The sequence below is a fragment of the Hydra viridissima genome, unplaced genomic scaffold (assembly GCF_058129835.1).
Source record: "Hydra viridissima isolate aposymbiotic clone 2 unplaced genomic scaffold, HvirCarnegie_v1 scaffold_6, whole genome shotgun sequence".
In the NCBI taxonomy this organism is placed as follows: Eukaryota; Metazoa; Cnidaria; class Hydrozoa; order Anthoathecata; family Hydridae; genus Hydra; species Hydra viridissima.
In genome coordinates this window covers 5,298,238-5,320,940 of record NW_028324305.1, presented here as the reverse complement: position 1 = coordinate 5,320,940, position 22,703 = coordinate 5,298,238, and the positions used below count along the sequence as shown (strand labels likewise).

The 22,703-nt window shown below is 28.9% G+C and overlaps 3 protein-coding genes across 5 annotated transcripts; 1 reads left to right on the top strand and 2 right to left on the bottom strand.

Annotated features, from left to right (window-relative positions):
• Positions 1–145: 145 nt before the first annotated feature.
• LOC145199512 (autophagy-related protein 9A-like) lies at positions 146–14,777 on the top strand. The gene is made up of 22 exons (XM_090091917.1): positions 146–370; positions 2,390–2,498; positions 3,498–3,617; positions 3,724–3,859; positions 4,038–4,140; positions 4,330–4,429; positions 4,684–4,800; positions 4,914–4,931; positions 5,759–5,858; positions 7,971–8,011; positions 8,109–8,246; positions 8,422–8,531; positions 10,122–10,162; positions 10,355–10,450; positions 10,916–10,954; positions 12,920–13,099; positions 13,386–13,481; positions 13,636–13,702; positions 13,854–13,912; positions 14,018–14,155; positions 14,243–14,391; positions 14,502–14,777. Exons 1-22 carry the CDS (start codon positions 259–261, stop codon positions 14,530–14,532), a joined length of 2,100 nt encoding a protein of 699 aa, XP_089948043.1. The 5' UTR covers positions 146–258; the 3' UTR covers positions 14,533–14,777.
• LOC145199513 (carbohydrate sulfotransferase 1-like) lies at positions 11,000–20,061 on the bottom strand. Of its 2 annotated transcripts, none has more exons than XM_090091920.1 (3): positions 19,873–20,061; positions 11,711–12,302; positions 11,000–11,538 (listed from the first exon to the last, which is right to left on the bottom strand). In XM_090091920.1, exons 2-3 carry the CDS (start codon positions 12,244–12,246, stop codon positions 11,118–11,120), a joined length of 957 nt encoding a protein of 318 aa, XP_089948046.1. In that variant the 5' UTR covers positions 12,247–12,302; positions 19,873–20,061; the 3' UTR covers positions 11,000–11,117. The 2 variants fall into 2 exon arrangements, with proteins under 2 accessions (XP_089948046.1, XP_079930443.2); XM_080074317.2 differs by lacking the exon at positions 19,873–20,061 and adding an exon at positions 12,433–12,690.
• On the bottom strand, positions 19,873–22,610 carry LOC145190627 (synaptotagmin-2-like). 2 transcript variants are annotated; one of them, XM_090091918.1, is made up of 3 exons: positions 22,250–22,610; positions 21,857–22,075; positions 19,873–20,652 (listed from the first exon to the last, which is right to left on the bottom strand). In XM_090091918.1, the coding sequence occupies exons 1-3, from the start codon at positions 22,461–22,463 to the stop codon at positions 19,892–19,894; spliced, it is 1,194 nt and encodes a 397-aa protein (XP_089948044.1). In that variant the 5' UTR covers positions 22,464–22,610; the 3' UTR covers positions 19,873–19,891. The 2 variants fall into 2 exon arrangements, with proteins under 2 accessions (XP_089948044.1, XP_089948045.1); XM_090091919.1 differs by lacking the exon at positions 22,250–22,610 and having other exon boundaries at positions 21,841–22,053.
• Between the last annotated feature and the right edge of the window lie 93 nt (positions 22,611–22,703).

The window sequence follows — 22,703 nt, the reverse complement described above, 5'->3', positions numbered from 1 at the left end:
ATACATACATACATACATACATACATACATACATACATACATACATACATACATACATAAATACATACATACATACATACATGCATACATACATACATACATGCATATATACATACCTTTATACAAACTAAGTAATTTCTTATTTCTTTTTTTTAACAATATATTATCTCTGCTACAAATAGAAAACTTTGAAAATGCACTATTAAAGGATGAAAGCAGTTTGTCAAAAATCAGTATTAAAAGAAAAAAGTTTCCATAATGACTGCTTCCTTTCACTCAATACCTTATGAAAGAGTTACTGCTGAAGATGATGATGATTTATCAGATTTACCACCAACTATTGTAACTACAAAAGGAGTAGATAAAAATGGTATTCAATTTTATGTTATGAAATATAATGCAAATTGATACAGCTATAAAAGAAAATGTCAAGAAACAGTAGAATACTCTTTAGTAACTTAATTTTTAAGCTTTATAAGTCACATAAAGAAATTTTTTAAGAAAAGTTTTTCTTTTTCATTAACATTATTATTAAGACTTATTCAAAATAAACAAATAAAAAGCAAGCAAAACAAAAATACAAATATGTATGCGATAAAAAAATTACAATCAAAAATAAAAAAGCTTGCTTTTAATGCTTAGGTTATCTTTTATAAGTTTTGGGCCTAAAGTCAGGACTTTTGGTAGGCAAATCAAATGTTTTGGTTATGGAACCAAATTATAATACTTTTTCTGTGTGAATAGGTGCATTTTCTTGTTGAAAAATAGTTTCTTGTTTAAAATAACCATCAATCATTTCAAGTAAAAAACTCTGTTAATATTTATGCATACCATATTCTAAATAAGTTTATTCCTTGCTTAGTAGTTTGATGATGTTATTTAGCATAATACATCTCAGCATAAATTCTATGATTTTGGCATACCAATAAGTCCTAATATTTGTTTAGACTGAAAATATTTATGGGTTTTTTTATAATATCCAATATTTTTGCAATAATACATATTAGATATATACATTTCTTTTATAACCATGTATATTAGGTATGTACATTATTTCTGTTATAAACCTTAGGACTAATCCTAAAAATTTCCTGAACCAAAATGTCTTATACACTGTTAATGAATGGTATTATTTAGAAAGGTAAAAGGTTTTAGTTTACAATTTTAATTTCTAAAAGCAACTCTATTTTTTATATATTTTTTAATCTTAAAATTTAGTTTTTAATAAGAATTATAACTAAAAATCATATAAGAATCTTAAATTTGGTTGAAAATGATTTTTTTGTTCAACCAAAATCTACAAACACTGAGACAATATTTTGTCAATATCACTCTCTAGTTTTTCAACTATTTTCAGAAAGTATATTGTGTAAAAATATCTTGAATAGAATACAGTTATAGTGAATTTTTAAGTATTTTGTGCTGGACTTTAAGTATTTTGTGCTCAGAAAAATATGCACAACTGTCAAGTTAGTTTTCTCGGAGATGGCAATCAATGCTTCCTCAATTTATTTTTTCATTGAATGCTTTGCTTTAAACTATGAATAAACAATATCATACTTGAAGTTTTTTCATTGTGAAGCATTATTTATACAAACTAAAGAGCATTGATTTGTTTTTAACAAATAATGTGAACAAATTTATTTTAAAAATTATTATTGTGTTTTATTAGTGAGTCATTATTTTATTAGTGAATTACTTGTGGTAAAATGAACAATCCCATAAGTTTAAGCAACAAGAATGGATTCCAATAATATTACTTTAAAGATAACTTTTTTATTAAAAAGCTAAATTAAAATAAATATTTTATGCACATAAGAAAGGTAAAATTTTTTTTTTGGTATTTTGCTTTTATTTATTTTTTCAAAATTTGGCTTCGAAATATCAATCAGTAAACCTTAAAGCTAGGATTAACATTAAAGCCCAATCTTACATTAATATTTGTTAATAGAATAATAAAAAAGCATTTGAAAATTTCACTTCTTTTTTGAAAGCTTTAGGCCGTGATTTATAAATTCTAGGAGAAGGAAAAAGCCACTCAACTTTTGTAGCAATTTTGAATGTTCTGTAAGAATCAGGTAATTGTAAAACTCCAGTCATCTTTATTATTAACTTTTATCTATTACCAACCATATTGAATGTCAATAGTTTGTAATTTTGATATAATGCTACATATGGCTGTTTTATAAGAAATTTATATAGTTGAAAAAAACAAAAATCACAAAAACATTAAGGAATTGTATTATCTTTTAAAAATTAGATTAGGGATATAATCTTTAGGGACCTTAGAAATAGTGATGGGTATGTAAGGAGTGCAATTCTGATTGCGTACCCCACCCAGACTTTTGTTTGCTAAATTATGCTTAGATAATTTACATTTATATTGTAGGATGTTGGACTCACATTGAAAATCTAGATGAGTTTTTCACTGAGGTTTATGCCTACCATCAGTTACAAGGATTTGCATGTCTCTTTCTTCGTGATGTATTTGAACTTCTGTAAGTATTAGTGTTGGGGGATTCCACCTAAATGTTGGACCAAAAGTGAACTTTTTAAAAATCCAGCCCTTTAGCTTTTGTTAGAATTTACAGTGTTGATGCATTCTATTGAAAAAAGAAATTTTTTTGCTTCTCATAGGTATGTTTATGTAAGTATAAAGCTAGTTCTATGTAATATTTTATTCTGGCACAAGTTGTTTGTGTTCAGTTGTTGAGACCTATATAAAGATAGTAGAGAAAAAAGATACAAGCATTAATCCTTAAATGTACATTTTTTTAAAACAATTTATGTTTTAAAAAAATGTACATTTAAGAAAATAAACTTCTTATATAAATCTCTAATTTTGTCTGAATTTTTGCTTACATTTTAAAGAAGTAGTTTTGGACAAAAGTCTTTCTTTAAAATGTTAGCAACACTTATAGTAGTGATACACACCCATAAAAGTAGATTCTAGTACTTCCATCTGGATTGAATTATATTTCTTTGAGGACCCTGTTGTACCAATACCTGAGCCTATTAATTGTTTTGTAAATCTAGATCCATTTTTGTATTAGCACCTATGGGTCTACTTATATTACTAACTAAAATTGAAGAAGTACTGATAACAAAGTCTTTTTATTTACATGTAAAACTATATTATGCCTCTCCTTAGAATATCTAATTTTTTTGTATTTCCACATAAATAAATGTACTTCTTATAAGTAACACTTTTACATAATAAACTTTTAATTGTAATAAAGACATACTTAGCAAATTAAAAAACCATTTTAAAATTTTGTTTTAAAAAACATTGTCAATAAATAACCTAAAATCAAACACCAGTCAATCAACATGGGTTCTATTAGGATGTATCATTGTGAATTTCAAAAATGTCTGAGTGATATGTCCTCCTTTCATATAGAATTGCCTTATATTTTATTAGTAATAAGTCAAACAAATATATGTAGGTTTTTTTACACGGCGTTTAATATTTCACATTTTGTCACAATTATTTTTAGGCAATATTTATTCATTGTACTATTTGCTACTTTTCTACTGGTTTGCATTGATTATAATAAACTTTTCACTGATCCAAATCCAGTTTTTCCAGAAGTTGTTAAATGGGCAAATTTTAAAACGTAAGTCATTCAAACATTTCCTCTTCCTAAATGAATGGTATTTTACAAATCTCAATAAATAAAAAAAAGATAACTTCATATATTTATTTTCTATTATTATACTTAGGTTGCCATCATCAATTGTCTTGTGTTTGGTTGTAGCTTTACTTTTTTGGTTGGTTCGATTGTGTCGTGTTATTTTTCATGTATTTAAAGGATGGCATATACGTAATTTCTTTCACCAAGTTCTTCATATTACTGATGTATGTTTTAGTTTGGATTTTTGTAATGTTTTTAATTTCATGAATATTAGGGAAAATGGTAGTTTGGTTTTTTATTGTATTTTTTATTTATTTTTTTGTTTATTTATTTTTAAATAAGCAAGAAAGGTTTTCCATTTGTTTTTCTAAATTAAATCATTTCTACATAATCAATTCTTAGGCAGATTTAAAAAATATGCAATGGCATGAAGTGCAGCGAAAGCTAATTGCAATGCAACAGGTTCATCAGCTGTGTATTCATGTTAGAGAGCTCACAGAGTTGGGTATAAATAATTTTATATTTCAAATGCTGCACTGAATTTACATTTTCTTTACATTAGTAATTTTTTATTTTAACTTTAAAATATATGCACATCCAAAGTTAAAGCACCAAATGTGCTTTAATGATCATGTATGTCAGTATTCAGACATGTTTTTATACATTTTAATGAATATTCTCTTGACTTGTTTAGATATCCACAACAGAATTTTACGTAAAAAGAACTACATGATATCATTGCAAAACAAAGGAATAATTTCTTGTATTTACCATATTCCATTTATTGGTGAAAGGTAAGCTGTGGTATACAAACTATACTTTTTTTTTAAAATTTGTTGCAGTAATTTATTTTTAAATGTTACATATTGTTATTTTTTATTATTTTTAATTACAAAAGTTATTACTATTACAATTATTACTCCTACTACAATTGCAGTTATTATGAATAATACTACAATTATTTTTACCATTGTTATCTATTTGGTTTTAAATAACTTTTATTCCTAAAGTTTGAGTTTTTAAGTTAAAGTTAGTTATATTTTTTTAGGACTTTTTTAACTGAAGGGTTGAAGTTCAACCTGTACTTAATTCTTTTCAATGGACCAGGAGCACCATTTAAGAACAGTTGGAAACTTAAGGAAGAATTCAAAGATTACTCTTGCAGGTAAATTGTTTTTTAAAAATTCTTGAAATTTTTGCTTTTTTAAACAGCATTCAAACAGTAGAAATATATACACATAAATAGATATAAAGATTCTTTTTTATTTTTTTTTTCAGGACAGTATTGGCAGCTTCGTAAGTGATTTTCAAATTAAACTTGCATATTATTTATGTTTGCTAAACTGTTATATGATATCTGGTGATATAGTGGCAGAATATGAATATATAATAATCATGGTACCATACACAAAAAAATTTGATCAAATTTCAATAATTTGCCAAAAAGAATTATAATTTGTTAGGACTATTTTATCAAGGGCTAGTTTTTCAGGATTGCTTTGTACAGGGCTATCTTTTTAGATCACAAATATATGGTATTCTCTAAATATACTTCAATATATATGTATATATTTGAGTGAGACAGTTACCCTTTTTAAAATTAAATCTTATTCATAAATTATGTCAATAAAGACTATTCATAATTATAGTACTGTATGATGCTGTAAGGCTTTTATGAAATGTTTTTCAGAGGAAAGAATATTTTAAAAGATATTCCTAAAAAAATCCAAATAATTTTTTTATTGGCTGTGTTTAGAAGTTTGGCAAATTTTGTTCAATAAAGTTATGAAATAAATAATTCTGTGCCTCCTAAGTACTTTCATGCCACTTTAGTTACATAAATATTAAAAAAAAAAAAAAAAAAAAAGAAAACTGTATAATTAAAGTGGTATTTTCAAAATCTTTAATTTTAAAACAGTATTAGTAACTTTTTTTAATTTTCATATTTGTATTGGTGTAAAATTCTCTATTCAAACCACAAATTTCCATGAAACCTGTTGATTCCTAACTCTGTTTTCATCTATGATGGTAGTAGATCTTTATAAGGAAATGAGAAAAACCCATAATAAGTATGAAACTCATATTAAGAATATTGATTATATTTTTCCTTTTTTTTAATTTAGATTATCACATTACATCTTTGTGTTGGGAATATTAAACTTTTTATTTTGTCCATTTATAATGATCTATCAACTTCTCTACTCCTTTTTTATGTATGCAGAGGTAACATATTGTTTAAATTTATTTTTACATATTAAATTAAATATGATCCTTAGAAGATTTGAAATACTAAAAAATTAAAATATTGTAAACAGCTTTTAAATGAAAAAAATGTCTCCTTTAATTTTTTTTAATAAAACATATCTTGATAGAATGTATGTTTTATTCAGTAAAGTGTAAATACAGTGGAGAAAATAGAATTAGCCTCACCATGTGCTGATCCAATATTTTGTAAATCTGTAAACAAGTTTGTGCAGTACAACTTTTGTATCCACACACATATAATTACTGTTACAAACAAAAACTTTTTAGATTATAATATAGCATAATTAAATTGCGGTACATTTGATAAAACCATAAAATGTATAATACTTGATATTTGCGGTAACAAATAGAATTAGCCTCATCAATAATTATTTTCAGTTTACTTGTATATTTTGATCTGGTGATACGCATTTGTGAGTTAATTTTTTATTATTATTTGTAAGTTAACAAAGACTGTGAAATCAGTGCTCATAAAGTTTTTAACATTTGGTTTTTGATACCTTAATTTGAAATGGGACGTGGTAAGCGTTTAACGAATGAAGAATTAGCAGTAATCAAAGCATACAAAGATACAGGCTTATCTAATCGGGAAATTGCAAAGAAAATTAAAAGATCTCTAAAAGTGGTTAACAATTACTTCAAGATTGGCGTTAATTATGGAGCTTATAAGGGAAGTGGTGGCAAACGTAAAATTGATAATCGTACTAAATGAGTTATTGTACGTCATGCTGCTGCTCAGAACATGACTGCATCTCAAATTCGTGCTGATTTACAATTACCTGTATCTGCTCAACGTGTGAGACAAATCTTAGATGAAGATCCAAACACAGTTTGGAAAAAGCGTAAACCAAAACCAAAACTTACTGCTCGTCATAAAAAAGTTAGATTACAATTTGCAAAAGAACACATGTCTTGGCAAGAAGAGTGGCATCAAGTTCTCTTTAGTGATGAAAAAAAGTTCAATCTAGATGGTCCTAATGGCTATCAATATTACTGGCACGATCTTCGAAAAGAGAAAGAAACTCGGATGAGTCGTAACTTTGGGGGTGGAAATGTTATGGTTTGGGGGGCTTTTTCCTTTGCTGGAAAACTTCCACTGGCATGGATTTCAACAAAAATGAATTCACAGGACTACATTGACTTATTAGAAATAAGTTTACTTGAACATGGTAAGGAATTGATGGGTGAAACTTTCACTTTCCAACAAGATAATGCTACTATCCATAATTCAAAGCTTACAAAAGCTTGGTTTAGAGAAAAAAATATTCACGTAATGGAATGGCCCGCACATAGTCCAGATCTTAACCCAATTGAAAATCTATGGGGAAAACTTTCTAGAAAGGTTTATGAAAATGGTAAGCAATTTGAATGCACCTTGGAGCTGAAAACTTGTATCAGAGAAGCTTGGAATGAAATATCTATAGAAACTATCCAAAATCTTGTGACTAATATGTCAAACCGCATATTTGAAGTCATTAAAAATTCAGGAAGCTATACTAAATACTAAATGAGCGTAAAAACAAAATATTTTCTTTATTTTTTGTATATAACGTTAATGAGGCTAATTCAATTTTCTCCACAAATTAAATACTTTTAATTTTTTTTCCCATTTGTAATTAATTAACCATACCAATTTATAAACTTTTTAGTTGTAGTAGAAGTAATAAGAAATAAAGTAGATTTCATAATTCTTTACCTGCGATTTTTGTTAAATTAGAACAAAAAATAAAGGTGAGGCTAATTCTATTTTTTCCGCTGTATAATTTGATAGAATATATGTTTTATTGAAATGATTTATATCATGATTTACATTATGGGTATTTTTATGTGCAATTCTTTTTTTGTACAATATCTTTTGATGTGCATAATGGAACACTGGACAAAAGCTAAAATGAAAAATAAATAAATAATTCCTAAAGTTTAATTACTACTTTTTAATCTGTTATCTTCAACAATTCCATCTGATGGTGTCATTATTCTATATTACACTATTTCTTATCCTTTGTATTTTTATCATATCAAAGTTGGATTGCATTTGATTCATTTTGTAAAGTGTTTGTTTGCTTTTAGCTCATCAAACGCTCTCCAGATGTATTTGGTGCTAGGAGATGGTAAGTTTGAGGTGTAAACATAAATGAGTGAAGTTTTTTGAAATGATAAAGTGTGTTTGTTGTTGTGTTCAATTTAATTTGCAGTTAAAACTTTTAGGTCACTTTATGGGTGCTTATACCTACGGCATTTTAATGAGCTTGATCATGAGTTTCGAAGTCGTTTAAACAAAGCATACTTGCCAGCAACTAGATATATGAATGTTTTTGCATCACCAATAATAACAATTTTTGCAAAGTAAAAATTTTTTAGGGTGTTTTAAAACAAAATAATAGCTTGAAGACAAATTTATCATTTAAAGTCTTTCAAAATCTAAAATGTTTTTTTTTCAAAATTTTCATTTTAATGTTAAATATCTGTTGCTAAGAGTAATTTTTATAAATTTCCATTTCTTGGTAAAATTTTATTTTAGAAATATTGCTTTCTTCAGTGGTGCTATTTTAGCTGTTTTGCTAGGATTGTCTTTCTATGATAAAGATGTTTTGACTGCAGAGCATGTTTTATCATTTATGGCAACACTTGGTATAGTTTTTCTTATTTATGGCAACACTTGGTATAGTTTTTCTTATTCATGACAATACTTGGTATAGTTTTTCTTAACTAGGCAACACTTTATATAGTTTTTCTTATTTAAGATCTCTAAGCAAAACTTATTTATATCTATTGGTTTTCAGGTGTAAAAAATGTATGAAATGAGCCATGCAGAAATATTTATGTATGGTAAGGTTGCCAATATTGTACCCCCTAAGACAAAACTAAAAAATGTAGTCAATCTACTGAGTGCAAACATGGATTTTCAATTGAATTTCATAATTTAGGGATTGTTTGTTGTAAAGACGTTAAAAAACTCAAAATTTAAAAAGCTTTAAGTCTCGAAGAATCAAATTAAAAGAATAGCGCTAAGAGTACAATTAAGGAAACTAGATCCTTAATTGTACGATTGTAATCCAATATTGTACCACTTTCTTGATTTCAATTACTTTACAGCTTTGAAAATATTTTATGATTTTAGATTTAAGGGATTTAAAGAACTATTAAAAGGAGCAGTTTTTATAAAATCAGCAATTAGAAATATTCTGATATAACATAACATAACACCTAACTGCCCGTAATATAATGAAATGAAGTTTTTTATTTAATAAATTCTATGCAACTTGAACTTTTTTTTCTTCTGGAAAATGCCAAAAACAGGTATCACCACATATGGCACAATTTTTATATAAATTGTATGTTTACCAATGAATTAGCTAAGATTAGAATAGAGGAGGAAGGTAGGTATTAAAAATAATTATACTAAATAATGTAAAAAATATATACTATATCTGTTTTAAAAACAACCACACTAAATATTTTAAAATAAAATACATAAAAACATTATTTTTGGCAAAAGTTTCAGATATATTGTATCTGTTTTTGATTAACACCTGCACAGCCAATATGACACCAGCCTTGACATATTGGTAAAACTGAACTAGAGAGTGCATCTTTTTAAGGACTGCTTGTCAATACAAGAGTTATACTAATATTTTTATTTTTTTGTTTAAGTGGTGAAGTTCGTATTGTAAGTATGGATATTTTTCTAATTGGAATCTCAAAAGGAATTTGTTAAACTTTACAAGCGTTTTTTAGCGGTCAGAATGGTTGCGCTGGAACAATTTAGGACATGCCTTGAGGTACAATTTACGCAACTAATCTGACATACAGTTAATTAAAAAACTTGACAACTAAAAATAAGATATTTTAAATTCTAGGTATTTATTTTGAATTTAGATAAATTATGCTTTAACATAAATACACTGAACAAATAATATCTTCTGCCTTTTTTAGTGAAATGCGCTAAGCCATAAAAACCTAAAATAAGAAATCTCCAATAACAAACCAACAAGAGCTCACTCTGGCCTTAATGCAGTTGGATGACAAAAAAAAAACAGTTGACTCCTTAATTTCATTCAGCAAAGATAAAAAATAAGTTAAAAAATTTCTTGTGGGTTGTAAAAATAACGAGTTATGTTAAAAGTACAATATAGGCATCGGTACAATATTAGCAACCTTACCCTATCTTATTTTTAATAATGCTAACATGTAATTTTAGTCATTATTTTTATTTTTTAGGTATTATAATAAAAGTTTGTTCTGGATTTATTCCTGATGAGGTTTTTTTTTGTTTTTAAGATTCAAATGAAAATTATAATTTTTGTTTGTTGTTGTCAAGTTTTAAAATTTATTTTCTATTCAATCGATTTTTTAAAATCTCAATCTTTGTTTCTGATCATTTAAAAAAAAATGTTTTTTTTCTTAATGGTTTACAATAAGTTCCTTCAATTTTATTTAAAATCTTTTCTTAGCATGCAGTGTTTTGTCCAGAAGCGCTAATGAAGCAGATTTTGTCTAATACACATTACATCCCTGAAGATTGGAAAGGAAGGGCACATACTATGGAGGTGAGCGTCTTTTCAGAGTACAAATATATTCAGAACTATAGAGTTACCAAATCAGTTTTTTGTGAAGTGTTTTTTTTCATGCATCAAGAATGGTGTGTTAAAAACTTTATTATCGATCATATGTAATTTTTATTATGAGCAGTAAATAATTTTTTTTTTCTGGTTTATTCTGTTAAGAATGAAGTTTCTAAAGAAATTTCTATTATAGAAGGATTTGCTAGATTCTAATATTTTCTAATCAATCCATGAAGAACATTAAAACCTACGGCTATGATAATTTGGTGAAGTTTATTGTGAAGGCTGTAAAAAGATTATTTTTAAAACCTCATAGTCCAGCAAAACAATTACCGTTATATGCCTCATTAAATTTTCTTACATAAGTGTCACTTGCTGTGTCATTTACAGTGTTGTTTTTTTGAGTTCTTATATAACATTACAAACTGCTATTATGTTTTATTCTTTCAGGTGCGAGAGGAGTTTTCAAAGCTGTTTCAGTATAAATTTGTAAGTTTACATAAACTCTCGATGCCATTTAACTACATTAAGATAATAGCTAAGTGATTGAATTTATATCACAGAAATAATAGAATTTCATAACTTTTATTGTAAAAAAAAAATTGTATCGAACAACGTTTTGTGGTTTCAAATGAATTCAACAGGCTCCATCTTAAATTACTTTATACTCTGGGTAAACTAACGAATGGCTGAGTTCTTTTTGTAAGTTGGTTTTTTGGCCCAGCTGTTTATAACCCATTACTCTCATAATATCTACACAACTGTTTTCCACAAGTTTTATGAATCTTTCATTTGCTGTGTACCTCCATTTGTTAATCGAAAAGCAGTCGAAGTTTTTGCGGCGATCGGCAAAGTTTTTATTATAATTTGCGTTGGCTTCTGTTTGGGTTAATTTGTTCTGCAAGTTTGTGTAATTAAGGCTAACTATTTGTTGGTCATTGATTTTATTGAATACAGGCGAGTAACAGTAAATGCTGGCAATTTTAGATTTTACTTTTCTTAAGGCTTCTTCGTCAAGAAAGTCATAAACGTGCTGCAGCGCTTCTTCTGAATTTACAATAACATCTTCGTATCTACAAACAAAAAAATACTGCAAGTTTTAGGAAAGCTTATGACGGTTTTTTTTAATGAGACGTCTTATTATAAATGACGGTTATGACGGTTTTTTTAGAAGTCATTTATAATAAGAGACGTCTTATTACAAATAACATCTTTTCATCTCACTGGAATTGTTATGTAACATACCTTACTATGGTGACATCCTTTCGTTTAGCTAGTATTTTTACGTTGCGGTACATTTCTTTACATCTAAGCGGAACATAGTTTTGAAAAGAAATATTTTCATGAGAGCTTGCTACCCATCCCGTTTTTAATAATGACCAAAATGATGCGCGTGGGTCACGGACCAAATAAAGCATCTTAAAATCTGTATCCGGATTCACCATCAACTCAATATTTTCTATTACAGCTTCTGGGACGCGCATTTCTAGAAGTTTAACCATCAGATTGTAGTTATGGCATTCACGTTGCAAGTGGTAAGAATTAAATATAAAATCTGTGCAACGATCGAACTGCATCGTTACTTCGGCTGATTTTTCTTCGCATTTTCTCGTTTTTAATGTGTGATAAGATTTAAACATGGATTTGTTTATACGAATCCACTCTTTTTTCTCAAAGCTGCATTGAAACATGTTTTTTAAATAATCCATGGCCACCTGGTCATATATTTTACGCTGCTGTGGTGTGGCAAAGTTAATGTCTATGTTGAATAAACCGTCCATTCCATGCAACGGTTCGTAGAAGTACACTGAGCGCAGTGAGCTGCTCAAAATTTTCCCTAAAAGTAAAATTGCATGTAAAAACGGATCAATTTTTTAAGAAAAATTTCACAATCATTTCGCTCATTGCTGTTTTCGTGTTTGATAAAAATTTTTTATCGGCAATCGAATGTTTCTGTTAACAGTTACCTAAGAATGTTGATCCAGATCGAGGTTGCGACAAAAGCACCAACAGTTTTTTGGGTGAATATCGTGCTCGACTATTTGTAGGCGTGCTGTTTAAGTAACTGTTAAATGCTTTTAGCGTTAAAATAACGTATATTGTTACAGCAGCAATCGTTGCAAAAATGTGCTTCAGTCGCATTCTTATAAAGTTTAAACTACGCTTACGTGTTACATGCACTTATTTTTTCTGTCTTCTCTCGAAGCGATATATGCATTATACATTATTGTATTCGCTCATATTTTGTTTTCATTCGTGTCGTTTTAATAATTTATATGTGTAGAATTATTAATTTCTGGTGACCGCAATTAACAAGCGTAAAGTAAATTTATACCTCGATCAATATAATTTTTATATAAAATTGTAATTAAAGGAATATATATCAATTATATAAAAAATAAATAAATATCAATTATTTTGAAATAGTCTTTTTCTAATTTTTTTTTACCATAGATTTATTTGATTGAAGAGTTGCTCAGTCCGTTGCTGACACCGTTTATCTTATGTTTTGGTTTGCGCCACAAAGCGCAACAAATTGTTGACTTTTATCGTAATTTTACCGTGGACGTGGCCGGACTAGGTGATGTGTGCTCATTTGCCCAAATGGATATCCGGAAGCATGGCGCAAAAAATGTAATATTTGCAAAAAAAAAAAATTATATTAGTAATAGTATATTACTTTATTAATATCATTATCATCATCATTATTATTTCAAATTTATTATTTTATTTCGTGACATTTGTTTTTTTTTTACTTTTTTTTTTTCTTCTTCATTATAGTTTAAAAGTTTAAAAGTTCAATTGATTAATCCAATTCATCAATCATTTTGTTAAATTTTACCCATCGAAAGTTTTTGATTTTTCAAACTGCTAAATTTTATATTTATAAATGTTCCTAAAAATAATTACCATTTAATAGTGGAGTGATGAAGACGGTTCAAAAGAAGACCAGATGTTAACTGCGGAAAGTCAGGCTGAAAACGCGAAGACAGAACTTTCGCTTTTAAACTTCTCTGTATGTAACCGTATTTATCTTCGTTTTAGATATTCAATTTATTTATCTTTCTTTATATTTTTAGTTATATTAAAAGAATAGTTTGTTTTAATTAGAACAGTCGTTCCGTTTAATATTTTCAGTTATTGAAATTTCTTGTACGCTTTTTTGGTAGATAAAAAATCCTGATTGGAAGCCATCCTCCTGTGGAAAAATGTTTATTGAGACTATAAAAGAACAAGGTTTTTATTTTCAATTCGTAAAGGGTTGTTGTTTTTACCCGTGCTCGAACATTTCGATTTCGTGAGCGTGTCGTCAGTACAATATCCTCAAGATTTTTTTTTTTTTTTAAAAAAAGTTCTAAAATTATTTTTTTTCATTCTCAACATACAGCTTTTCAAGAATCCCTGTCTCACTCGCTGAATTCTCTTCAGTCCGGTCACGGATATTTTGTGAGTTTTTAAATTTGAACATTGAAATATGATAGTATGGTAATTATTTTACTTTATTTATTACGTTCGAGAATTTATAAACAGCGAAATTATATATTTTTCTAGCCCCTCAATATGGCTGCTAGCAATGAGTTTACTAACTTTATTGGACTTAAATCTATCGCATATCCTGCTCTTGACCCAACCATAATGGTTTCACGTGATGAAGAAGTGTTACGAAACAGTATTATGTACTTGCATGAGGTTGGGGAGGCACTTTACTTATCAACTTATTAACTTTACTACTATAATTTTTTTTTTTTTTTGTATCATATATATTTTACCTATTAGAATCATATTCGTCGTCAAAGTTCGACGACTAGTCTAAAATATGGTTACGCAGGTAACGCTTTCGAACAGAGCGATTTACGTAGGACGTGGCCTTCTGCTGCGTCTACGCAGGCTTCGTGCGCTTTAAACAAAGAAGATAACTTCTCAAGGTATCGTTTTTTGTTTTAATTCTTTTACGTATAGTTTTTACGGTTTTTTTTATGTCAGTTCATTTAATAGCTGTCGGTTAGTTTATTCTCTTTCTTGGAAATATCTTTAGATGGCGCAATGAAGAATCGCATCAGCTATAGTTTTAAGATCGAATTTGCAGAAAATTTCTTTTAAGTTTTTGCGATTGCAGTAGGTGAAGTTTTTTAAAAAATGTCTTTAATTATGTAAGTATTTTGATGAGCTAAAACATCGAGTTAAGTTAAGATTTATATATTTTTTATTTTGTGTTAACTTAGTTTGTACAAATGTAAATTTTACATAAAAAAAAGAAGCCTGTAAAAATTTATTATTTGCGATTTAAAGTTTATGACCCGTTTTTTTTAAATATATATTCGTACATTTGAAAAAAAAGGTAACAGGTAGTCGTTTTCGCAAAAAAAAACTTTAATATTAGTTATCAGCATACGTATTTATGTATGCTGGTGATGACGCTAACATTAATGATGGCGATTCTTCTCCAATGTTAAATATGCTTCAGACAGCCATAACCAACGTTAAAGATTTTTTTATTGCGATGGTCCAGCATACATAAATATGTATGCTGAATCATCGCAAGTCGTTGCTTTACGAATCATCATTCCTTTATGGAATCATCTCAAATTATTGCAAGAAAAATCATTTCAATTAATTGTTTTATGAGAAAAAATCTTCTAAAATAAAATACAGGTCTTGCTCATACAATTTTTGAGATTTAACAAGATTTTCAAAATTAATAGAAATATTTAAATGTGAATTTAAAATTTAAACCTATATCGCAGAAATTTATCGTGTTTTTCTCGTGTGTGTTTTTTTCACAGATTTGGTGGTTGATAAATTCGAAGTGTGTCGTAACTCTAAAATATCTAAAGAAATACATATTTGAACATTTACTATTTGACTTAAATACGTGGAAAAACGTTCCTTTTATAGTCTATCTTTAAGCTCACGTTCTGTTCTAAAAATCCTTTAGAGCATTAATATATTAATAAGAGATACACTCTAATTAAAAGGTGTAAAGTTACACCGTTTTGAGGTTAATATATTAAACACCAAAACGGTGTTACTTTATGCATGTTTATTTATGCATATTTTATGCGTGAAATATGCCAAAACACTGTTTCTGTATTTTCAATGCTGAACACCTTTTTTAATGAAAACCACCTTTTATATTTCATCCATGAAATATACCAAAACGGTGTAAATCAACACCGTTTCGGTATTTACTAAATTGACACTAAAACGGTGTAATTTTACACCTTTCAGTCGAGAGTGTGTAAGCAATTTTTGACAGGACTAAATATGGAAACAATCAAAATTTGGTTGTTTCAATTGAAGAACAAGTTAATCTATTTTTTATAGCTGAGTGAACCAATATTACGAAGTTACTTTACCCGTTCAGTTTTACTGAACGGGTAAAGTAACCCGTTTTTTTTTTGGAACCCGTTTAACCGTAAATTGGAAACCCGTATAACCGTAGCAAATGCTATATTTGATGTTTTATCAGAATATAACAGAAAAACAAACGGATTTAAAAAAACTCTTCATGAACAGCCATTGATTCAATTTGCACCCATAATGTCAGAGATAAAACAGTTTGCTTATCTTTATAATTGGTCTCAATAAAGACAAACTTTACTATATTGGTATCTCTAAGTGCTAATATTTTTGATATAGCTCTTAGAGATACCAATACAATAAAGTATTTATTAGTGAGAAATTTGTCTGAAAGAAATCATTCCCAATATGCCATGCTAGTTTGGTAAACCCCAATCGTAAGAATGTATGTTAAGACTGTAAAACATTTTTGAAGTTGGCAATCAATAAATGCAAATATGTTGCTCAATTTTACTATCCAATGTGATTTTGAATTTATGTCCTACAGCATGCAGTACACTTACTGAACTGCATGCTGCAGGACATAAATCAGAACATCAGAGAACAATCCCTAAAATCCCTAAATTTAGTCCCTAATCCCTAAAATTAGAGCATTAAAAGTGGATATTAAGTTCAAGACTTTGAGAAAATTTTAAGTTTTCAAGTTTCAAGGCTTTGAGAAAATTTGTGATGATAATCAACTCTGATGCAAGATCTCGGGTACATTCTGTTTCTTTTGTATAGACTGAGGTTGAGCCTTTAGTACTTCGGAATGTTCAAAAAAGGTACATTACGTAAGTCAGGTTCATGAAAGAGAAAAGTGGCACAAAGTCTTCCTGACTTAAAACCTAAGTTGAAATGAGAATACAAAAACTTCATAAATTGCAATTATTTTATTTAATAAACGTTCGATTTTTGTTTTTCCTTCATCATCGAATAAAAGAATTCTATGAGTTTTTGTAAAATGCTAACCTGTTTAGACCTTTGATAAGTAAATATTAAATCTCCAAAAAAACTAAGTATTTTTAAAAATACTTCCCTTCATTGCAGAGATACACATTAAATTTACAACCAATCATTATAACTTGCAATAGATAGCAAAGCTGGACCTATCACCATTGGTTACTATTTAGATATATGAAGTTGTTTGGCTCTAGTTCTTTGTTTTGCTGAAAGCCTTTAAATGCTTAAGGTTATACTCCGTACAGATATCTAATATCATGCAATTTTTAAGGTCAAGAAGATGTTTTCTTTTTCGGAAAAAAATAAGAACACGTGATTGAGCTTTCTCATCATGTCTTAAAGATTTATAAAGCATCTTCTTTCTGTTGTATCTGTAGAAAAAGAACACTGAAAGTTACCCCTGGAAAGTTATTTTGTTTAAAAAGCCTATGAAAGGTTTTTTCATGGTAAAGTTGCTGAATAAAGAACTGAACATCTCTCAGAATTTTTGTAATGCTCAGTCCTAGGTTATATTCTACTCATCAGAACAGTGAGAGCAATCAACTGCTCTCACCAAATGTCTAGTACATGTAACATTTTCATAACTATATACAGTTTCAACAATATTTAAGTCCGACACATTGCTATTGTCACAATCCGCATCACTGATCTCGTTAGACATCAAGAATGAAGAATTTTTACATCACAATCAATTCCGTAAAATCATTTAATTTATTTTATATTTTCTAGTTAAGATTACACATTGTCACTTCAAATTTATCAATTTACAAGATTTCTGAGACACAAAAATAGATACTCCACCAAAATTACAGGAAAATGAATTACACAGATTCTCTCATAATGAGTAATTTTTGTTATAATTAAATAGATGTAAACACTAAAGGTAAAATATTACAAACGATGAACCCAAGATTTTCCTTGTATACATATACAAGTATACATCGTAAACTTTTTTGTCTAATTTGTTAGCTGACTGTTGATTTCTCAATGTCTGAATCTTTCATTGTAAAGAGCTTTAAAACTAAAAAGTTTTCACAACCTAATACTCATTAATAGCAATAGTTTCAAGTATTTAGAAATAAGTACTATCACAAGCTATTCAAAATATTGAAAATCACTCATGCATTTAAGGATTCATTCTGAATGCTATTATATTCATACCATTCTCGTAGATATTTGCAGTCAAATGCAATCATATTTAATTAAATGCCGTCATGTCCAATCATATGTAGAAAGATAGGTTTAATATTATACTTTCAACCCTAAAGTGGAAAAAAAAACCGATATCGTTATCGCTTGTGAAATCAGAACCCTCCTCTCTCTCTTTCTCTCTCCTTCCCCTCCCCCTCCCCCTCCCCCTCCCCGAATTTAGATTTTTTTACGATATATGTATAGAGGCTTTGGATGGTTGAAACATGGGGATGAATTAGACATCACAATACTTAAAAATATTTCATTTCTATATTAATATTGTTCGTTTCAGAACCGATATTATTGCTATACCGATCATCGATTGGTATTACAATGATAATTTTGTGAAAACTTAGAGTATTTATTTAGCAAAATAAATACATAAGTATGTTTACTTATGTATTTATTTTGATACGTGCGATGTTGTAAACAATAATGTAAACATTATGAGCACCTATTACACTAAACATAGTCAGGAGAGGTCAACATATCACTATGTGAGGATGGGTCAGCCTTTCAACCAACCCCGATCATTTCTTACTTTTTTTGTATAAACTAATCATGCTCATCTGATTAATCTTCAATGCCATCACATGATGTTCTCACACCGCTAAGATCAATTCGCTAACATACTGATCCTAGGCTTATGGTAAAAAAGCATTTCTTGCCTGAAAATGCTAGACAGTTTTATCAGCTCCACCAAGAGAGTATAGAAGTAAGCGTAGCAGTCTTGAAAAGTCAATATTGACTGGATTCCTCTGTGAAAAAGCAATTGCTTACGCCAAAAGCTAAAATACCGAGGACAAGAAAAGAAGACCAGTTAACAGTTAACAATGTATCATCGAAGAAGGTTGATTAAGATCAATTTCATTGTTAATCAAAAGCTGGAGCTGAACAGTGTAATGCAGTGTTCACGAAAAAACTATATAAGCGTCTAAATGACGATGATCGTTGTTTGTGCACCATTTCGCGAGGTTAGAATTATTTTGTTCTATCTCCAAGTTTAAACGTTGGGAGAAAGTTTTTGATTTTTTCTAAAAGTAAAAATTGTTTAAAGTTTTAGCTAAAATTTAAAAAAAAACAATAACTTATGCTTTAAATAATTTATGTTTAAGCAAATTATTTAGAAAAAAGTTTACAAAATAATGCGTATTTTAAAAGTTATTATTGTTAACTAAAATTAACAACTCATTTTCTCCCAATTTTTAAAAAGGGAAGATAGAACAAAATAATTCTAACCTCTCGATTTGTCAAGAATTGAGAACAAACAATCAAGAGCAAACGAGTGCTAGATTGATTGCCATGATAAATGCCGAAATGGGTTCACACTTATTGTACAGAGCTTGCAAAAAGTTCTAAGCATTTTTTTTTTGACCATTGTTATTGAAAACAGATATTTAGGCCTATGCTAAAAGCAATTGATATTAATAGCTTTGAACGTATGCGGACCCGAGGCTACAAGATGTGGATAATTATAACTTATTTTTAAAAGCCCGTTTTTGTATTCATTTGAACTGACTATAGAACAGCTATTGTTTTACAGTAAAATTTACTGTTTATTCATGTAGCCAATAATTTAGAATAGTTTAGTAATCTTGTTGTGTTAGGCCAGAAAAAACTATTATATATATTCAAGATTAACTGGAACAACTAAAATGGTTATAATTAGTTTAAATTCAGTTGTTTGACATGTCCCATACATTTCTGCATAGTGTCTCAATCAATCAATGCAAGACATGGAGCTGATTGAGCATTTGTTAAATATTTCATTCTTGTATTAATTTTTTAGCATGTAAAAATATTTAGAATATTGTATATATATATATATATATATATATATATATATATATATATATATATATATATATATATATATATATATATAACATTTTTACAAGTATATACAAGCATACCCACGAGTGTTCATAGCTGTTAATCATCTTCTCCAGGTTTACTTTTGGCTCTCAGCATGTGCCAACATGCTATTGCTTTTTTTGGGGCAAGAAGCATATCTCTCCAATGGCGCATTTGGGGACCGTATGAGGAAGCTCCAATAACGACTTGACCAATGACGTCTGCTCCTCCAAATATATCATAGTCTAACACAAGAAACCGGATGTTTGTGACTGGTGTTAAAGCAGCATCAAGATTAAACATAAACTCTTCGTTGTAGTAGGGGTTCAGAGTTTTCTTAATATATCTTGTTTTAAATGTTTTTACCTTTTTTTTATTTTGAAACATGGTTACTTTTACGAAAGGATCTGATGCACCCCCTTCATCTACGCTTTTTAAATTTTTACATTCAATGACGTATACGTGAAGCTTTCCAGTAGCTGGCATGTACATCATGGAAATGCAAATATCTCCATAATCTGATTGCGCCTTTCGAAATTCACCTGGATTTTCTAAATCGTATCCTGGAACTAATATTCTCCATACTTCAAGAGGTTGTGATAAATCAAAGTCTATCATGGGTATGAGCATTTCTCCTAAAATGTCGTGACTTGGACATTGATCAAAATCAATTGCAAGTATACACAAAGTCCTGTTGAGGAGTTCAGAGATGGGAAGTTTTTTAAATTCAAATGTTTGGTCATACTTTGGGTTAATTGTTGCATCTAGAACTATTGTTTCGAATCTCCTTCTTGTGTCTGGTAACAGCATCACCCGAATGTATGGATCTGAGGTTCCCCCTAAGTACAAAAAACATTTACAAATCAATGGCTACTTTTCTTTCTTCCTAGGATGTAAAAGTAAAGCAATATTCCCTATAACGCATTTAAGTTGCAATACATTGTTATAAAAACTTTGAAACTTAATATTTATCAAAAAAAATAAAATAAATAAAATAAAATACTATAAAAGATTTTATCAAGATTTACGATTTTACAGTGAACAGCTTTAACAAATTTTTCTAACATTACATCCAATTATATTCCGAATATTACAAACTAAGAGGATTGTTTACATTTAGGATGTTAAGAACCTTTATTTTCAACATTCCATGAAATTAAATGTTTTGTTATCCTATGTACAAACGCTTAAGTTGCTGCTACGCTCCTGTTATACTTATGTCTGCAGGCATGTTTTCCTAGGAACATGCCTGCATACCTTAACAACTTAAACAAATACATTTTTTTAGGCCTTGTAGTTTACCAGGAAACTCAAATAGTTTCATAAAGCCCAATTTAATGTTTAACGAGGGGTATTTATCTTCCGGTAATCCTACAGTGACTCTTACTTAACTTCACCATGCTGGAGCTTCGACGTTAAAAGCTCAGAATTATACTTAGCAAGATTAAAATCGCAGTAAAATTGGTAGTAAAAGAGATGAACTATATATGCAACATTTAGGTTGCTATTGTTAATAGAAGGCTTAAGTTAAGCCAAGTTTGTTGATCAAATAAACAACATAAATACTCGAAATTTGATCGCCGTAAAAATAAAATCAGCTATAACTGATAATAAGTCAGTCTAAAAAGTGTTTAAAGAATTACAAGATATGAAAAATGATAAAGATTTAGGAAAAACAGATAGCGTTTTTAGAATTCATAAAACTTAATTCTTCTGATAACAATATCCATTCCAGTAAATCCAGATGTAATAGTTGAGTGTTCACGATATTTGGAAGTTGGGTTGCATAAGCACGCTATCTCCATTATCACTCTACTAATTAGAGCGATGTCCTGTTGTTAAGAATTGATTTATGTTTTTTAACGCAAAATGTGTTTTTTTTTCAATATATATATTTCAGTAGTAATAGAAAATAATTAAAGTTACTAAAACTAAAGTTTTAAACTTTATAAATTATTTTAAATTACTAAAACTTAAGAAAAAGATTACCAGATTACAAAACGATTACCAGATAACAAAAAGATTACCAGATAACAAAAGTACCTTCATCAGCCGCTGGTAGGTTTTGTGCTTCAAACACTGTAATCTTAAGAACTTCTGTCTCTTCATCATATTCTAAAGCAAACCTCACTTTCCCAAGAACGATGGAAAACTTAGGCTCCTCTTCAACATCGCTGTACTCAAGCTCTTCGGCTGAAGGTTGAATTTTTTCGTAAAATGTTTTACGAGTCAGTTGAATCTTCGCAAGATCTATAGATTCGGCTGCATAAAAGAAAGTGAAATTTGTATCTTCTTATTTTTATAGCTAGATATGCACATTTACATTACTAGATTGTTGGAATCTTGAACTTAAAAGCAAAATAATCAAACATAAAAAATGTAAGCTAAAAGCAAGTAACAGGCCTACTTGAAATCAAAGTAAACAAAGAGCCATACCAGGTTCAGGCCGCTTGAAGGTTTTAATGCAACAATCGCATGTTTCTTTGACTAAATTTTGATAAAATGCGAAACAAAATTTCTTAATTAGTAAAGGAATCAATATACCTCCTAAAACTAATACTATGACCGTGATTATAGTAACCCACGGAGACCAGGGTAGCTTGTCTAAATGTTCCCATATGATTAATTTCAAAGTTTTGTGTACGACCATGCTATACAAAACTATTACGCACCGATTCAGTATAAAATGCGCAAATGTTCTGCTCAGTTAGGCACATTTCTGGGTGTAACGCGACAAAAGAATGCTTTAAGCAACCGACTATTGGTAATCTCAGCCAGGGCTTTTTATTGTTAAAAATACAAACAATCTTAGTCACCCAAACTTGGAGCAAAATAAAAAAGAACCATACACGTAGACATTGTCGCAGAAGGAACTTTTTAATTCACGTGT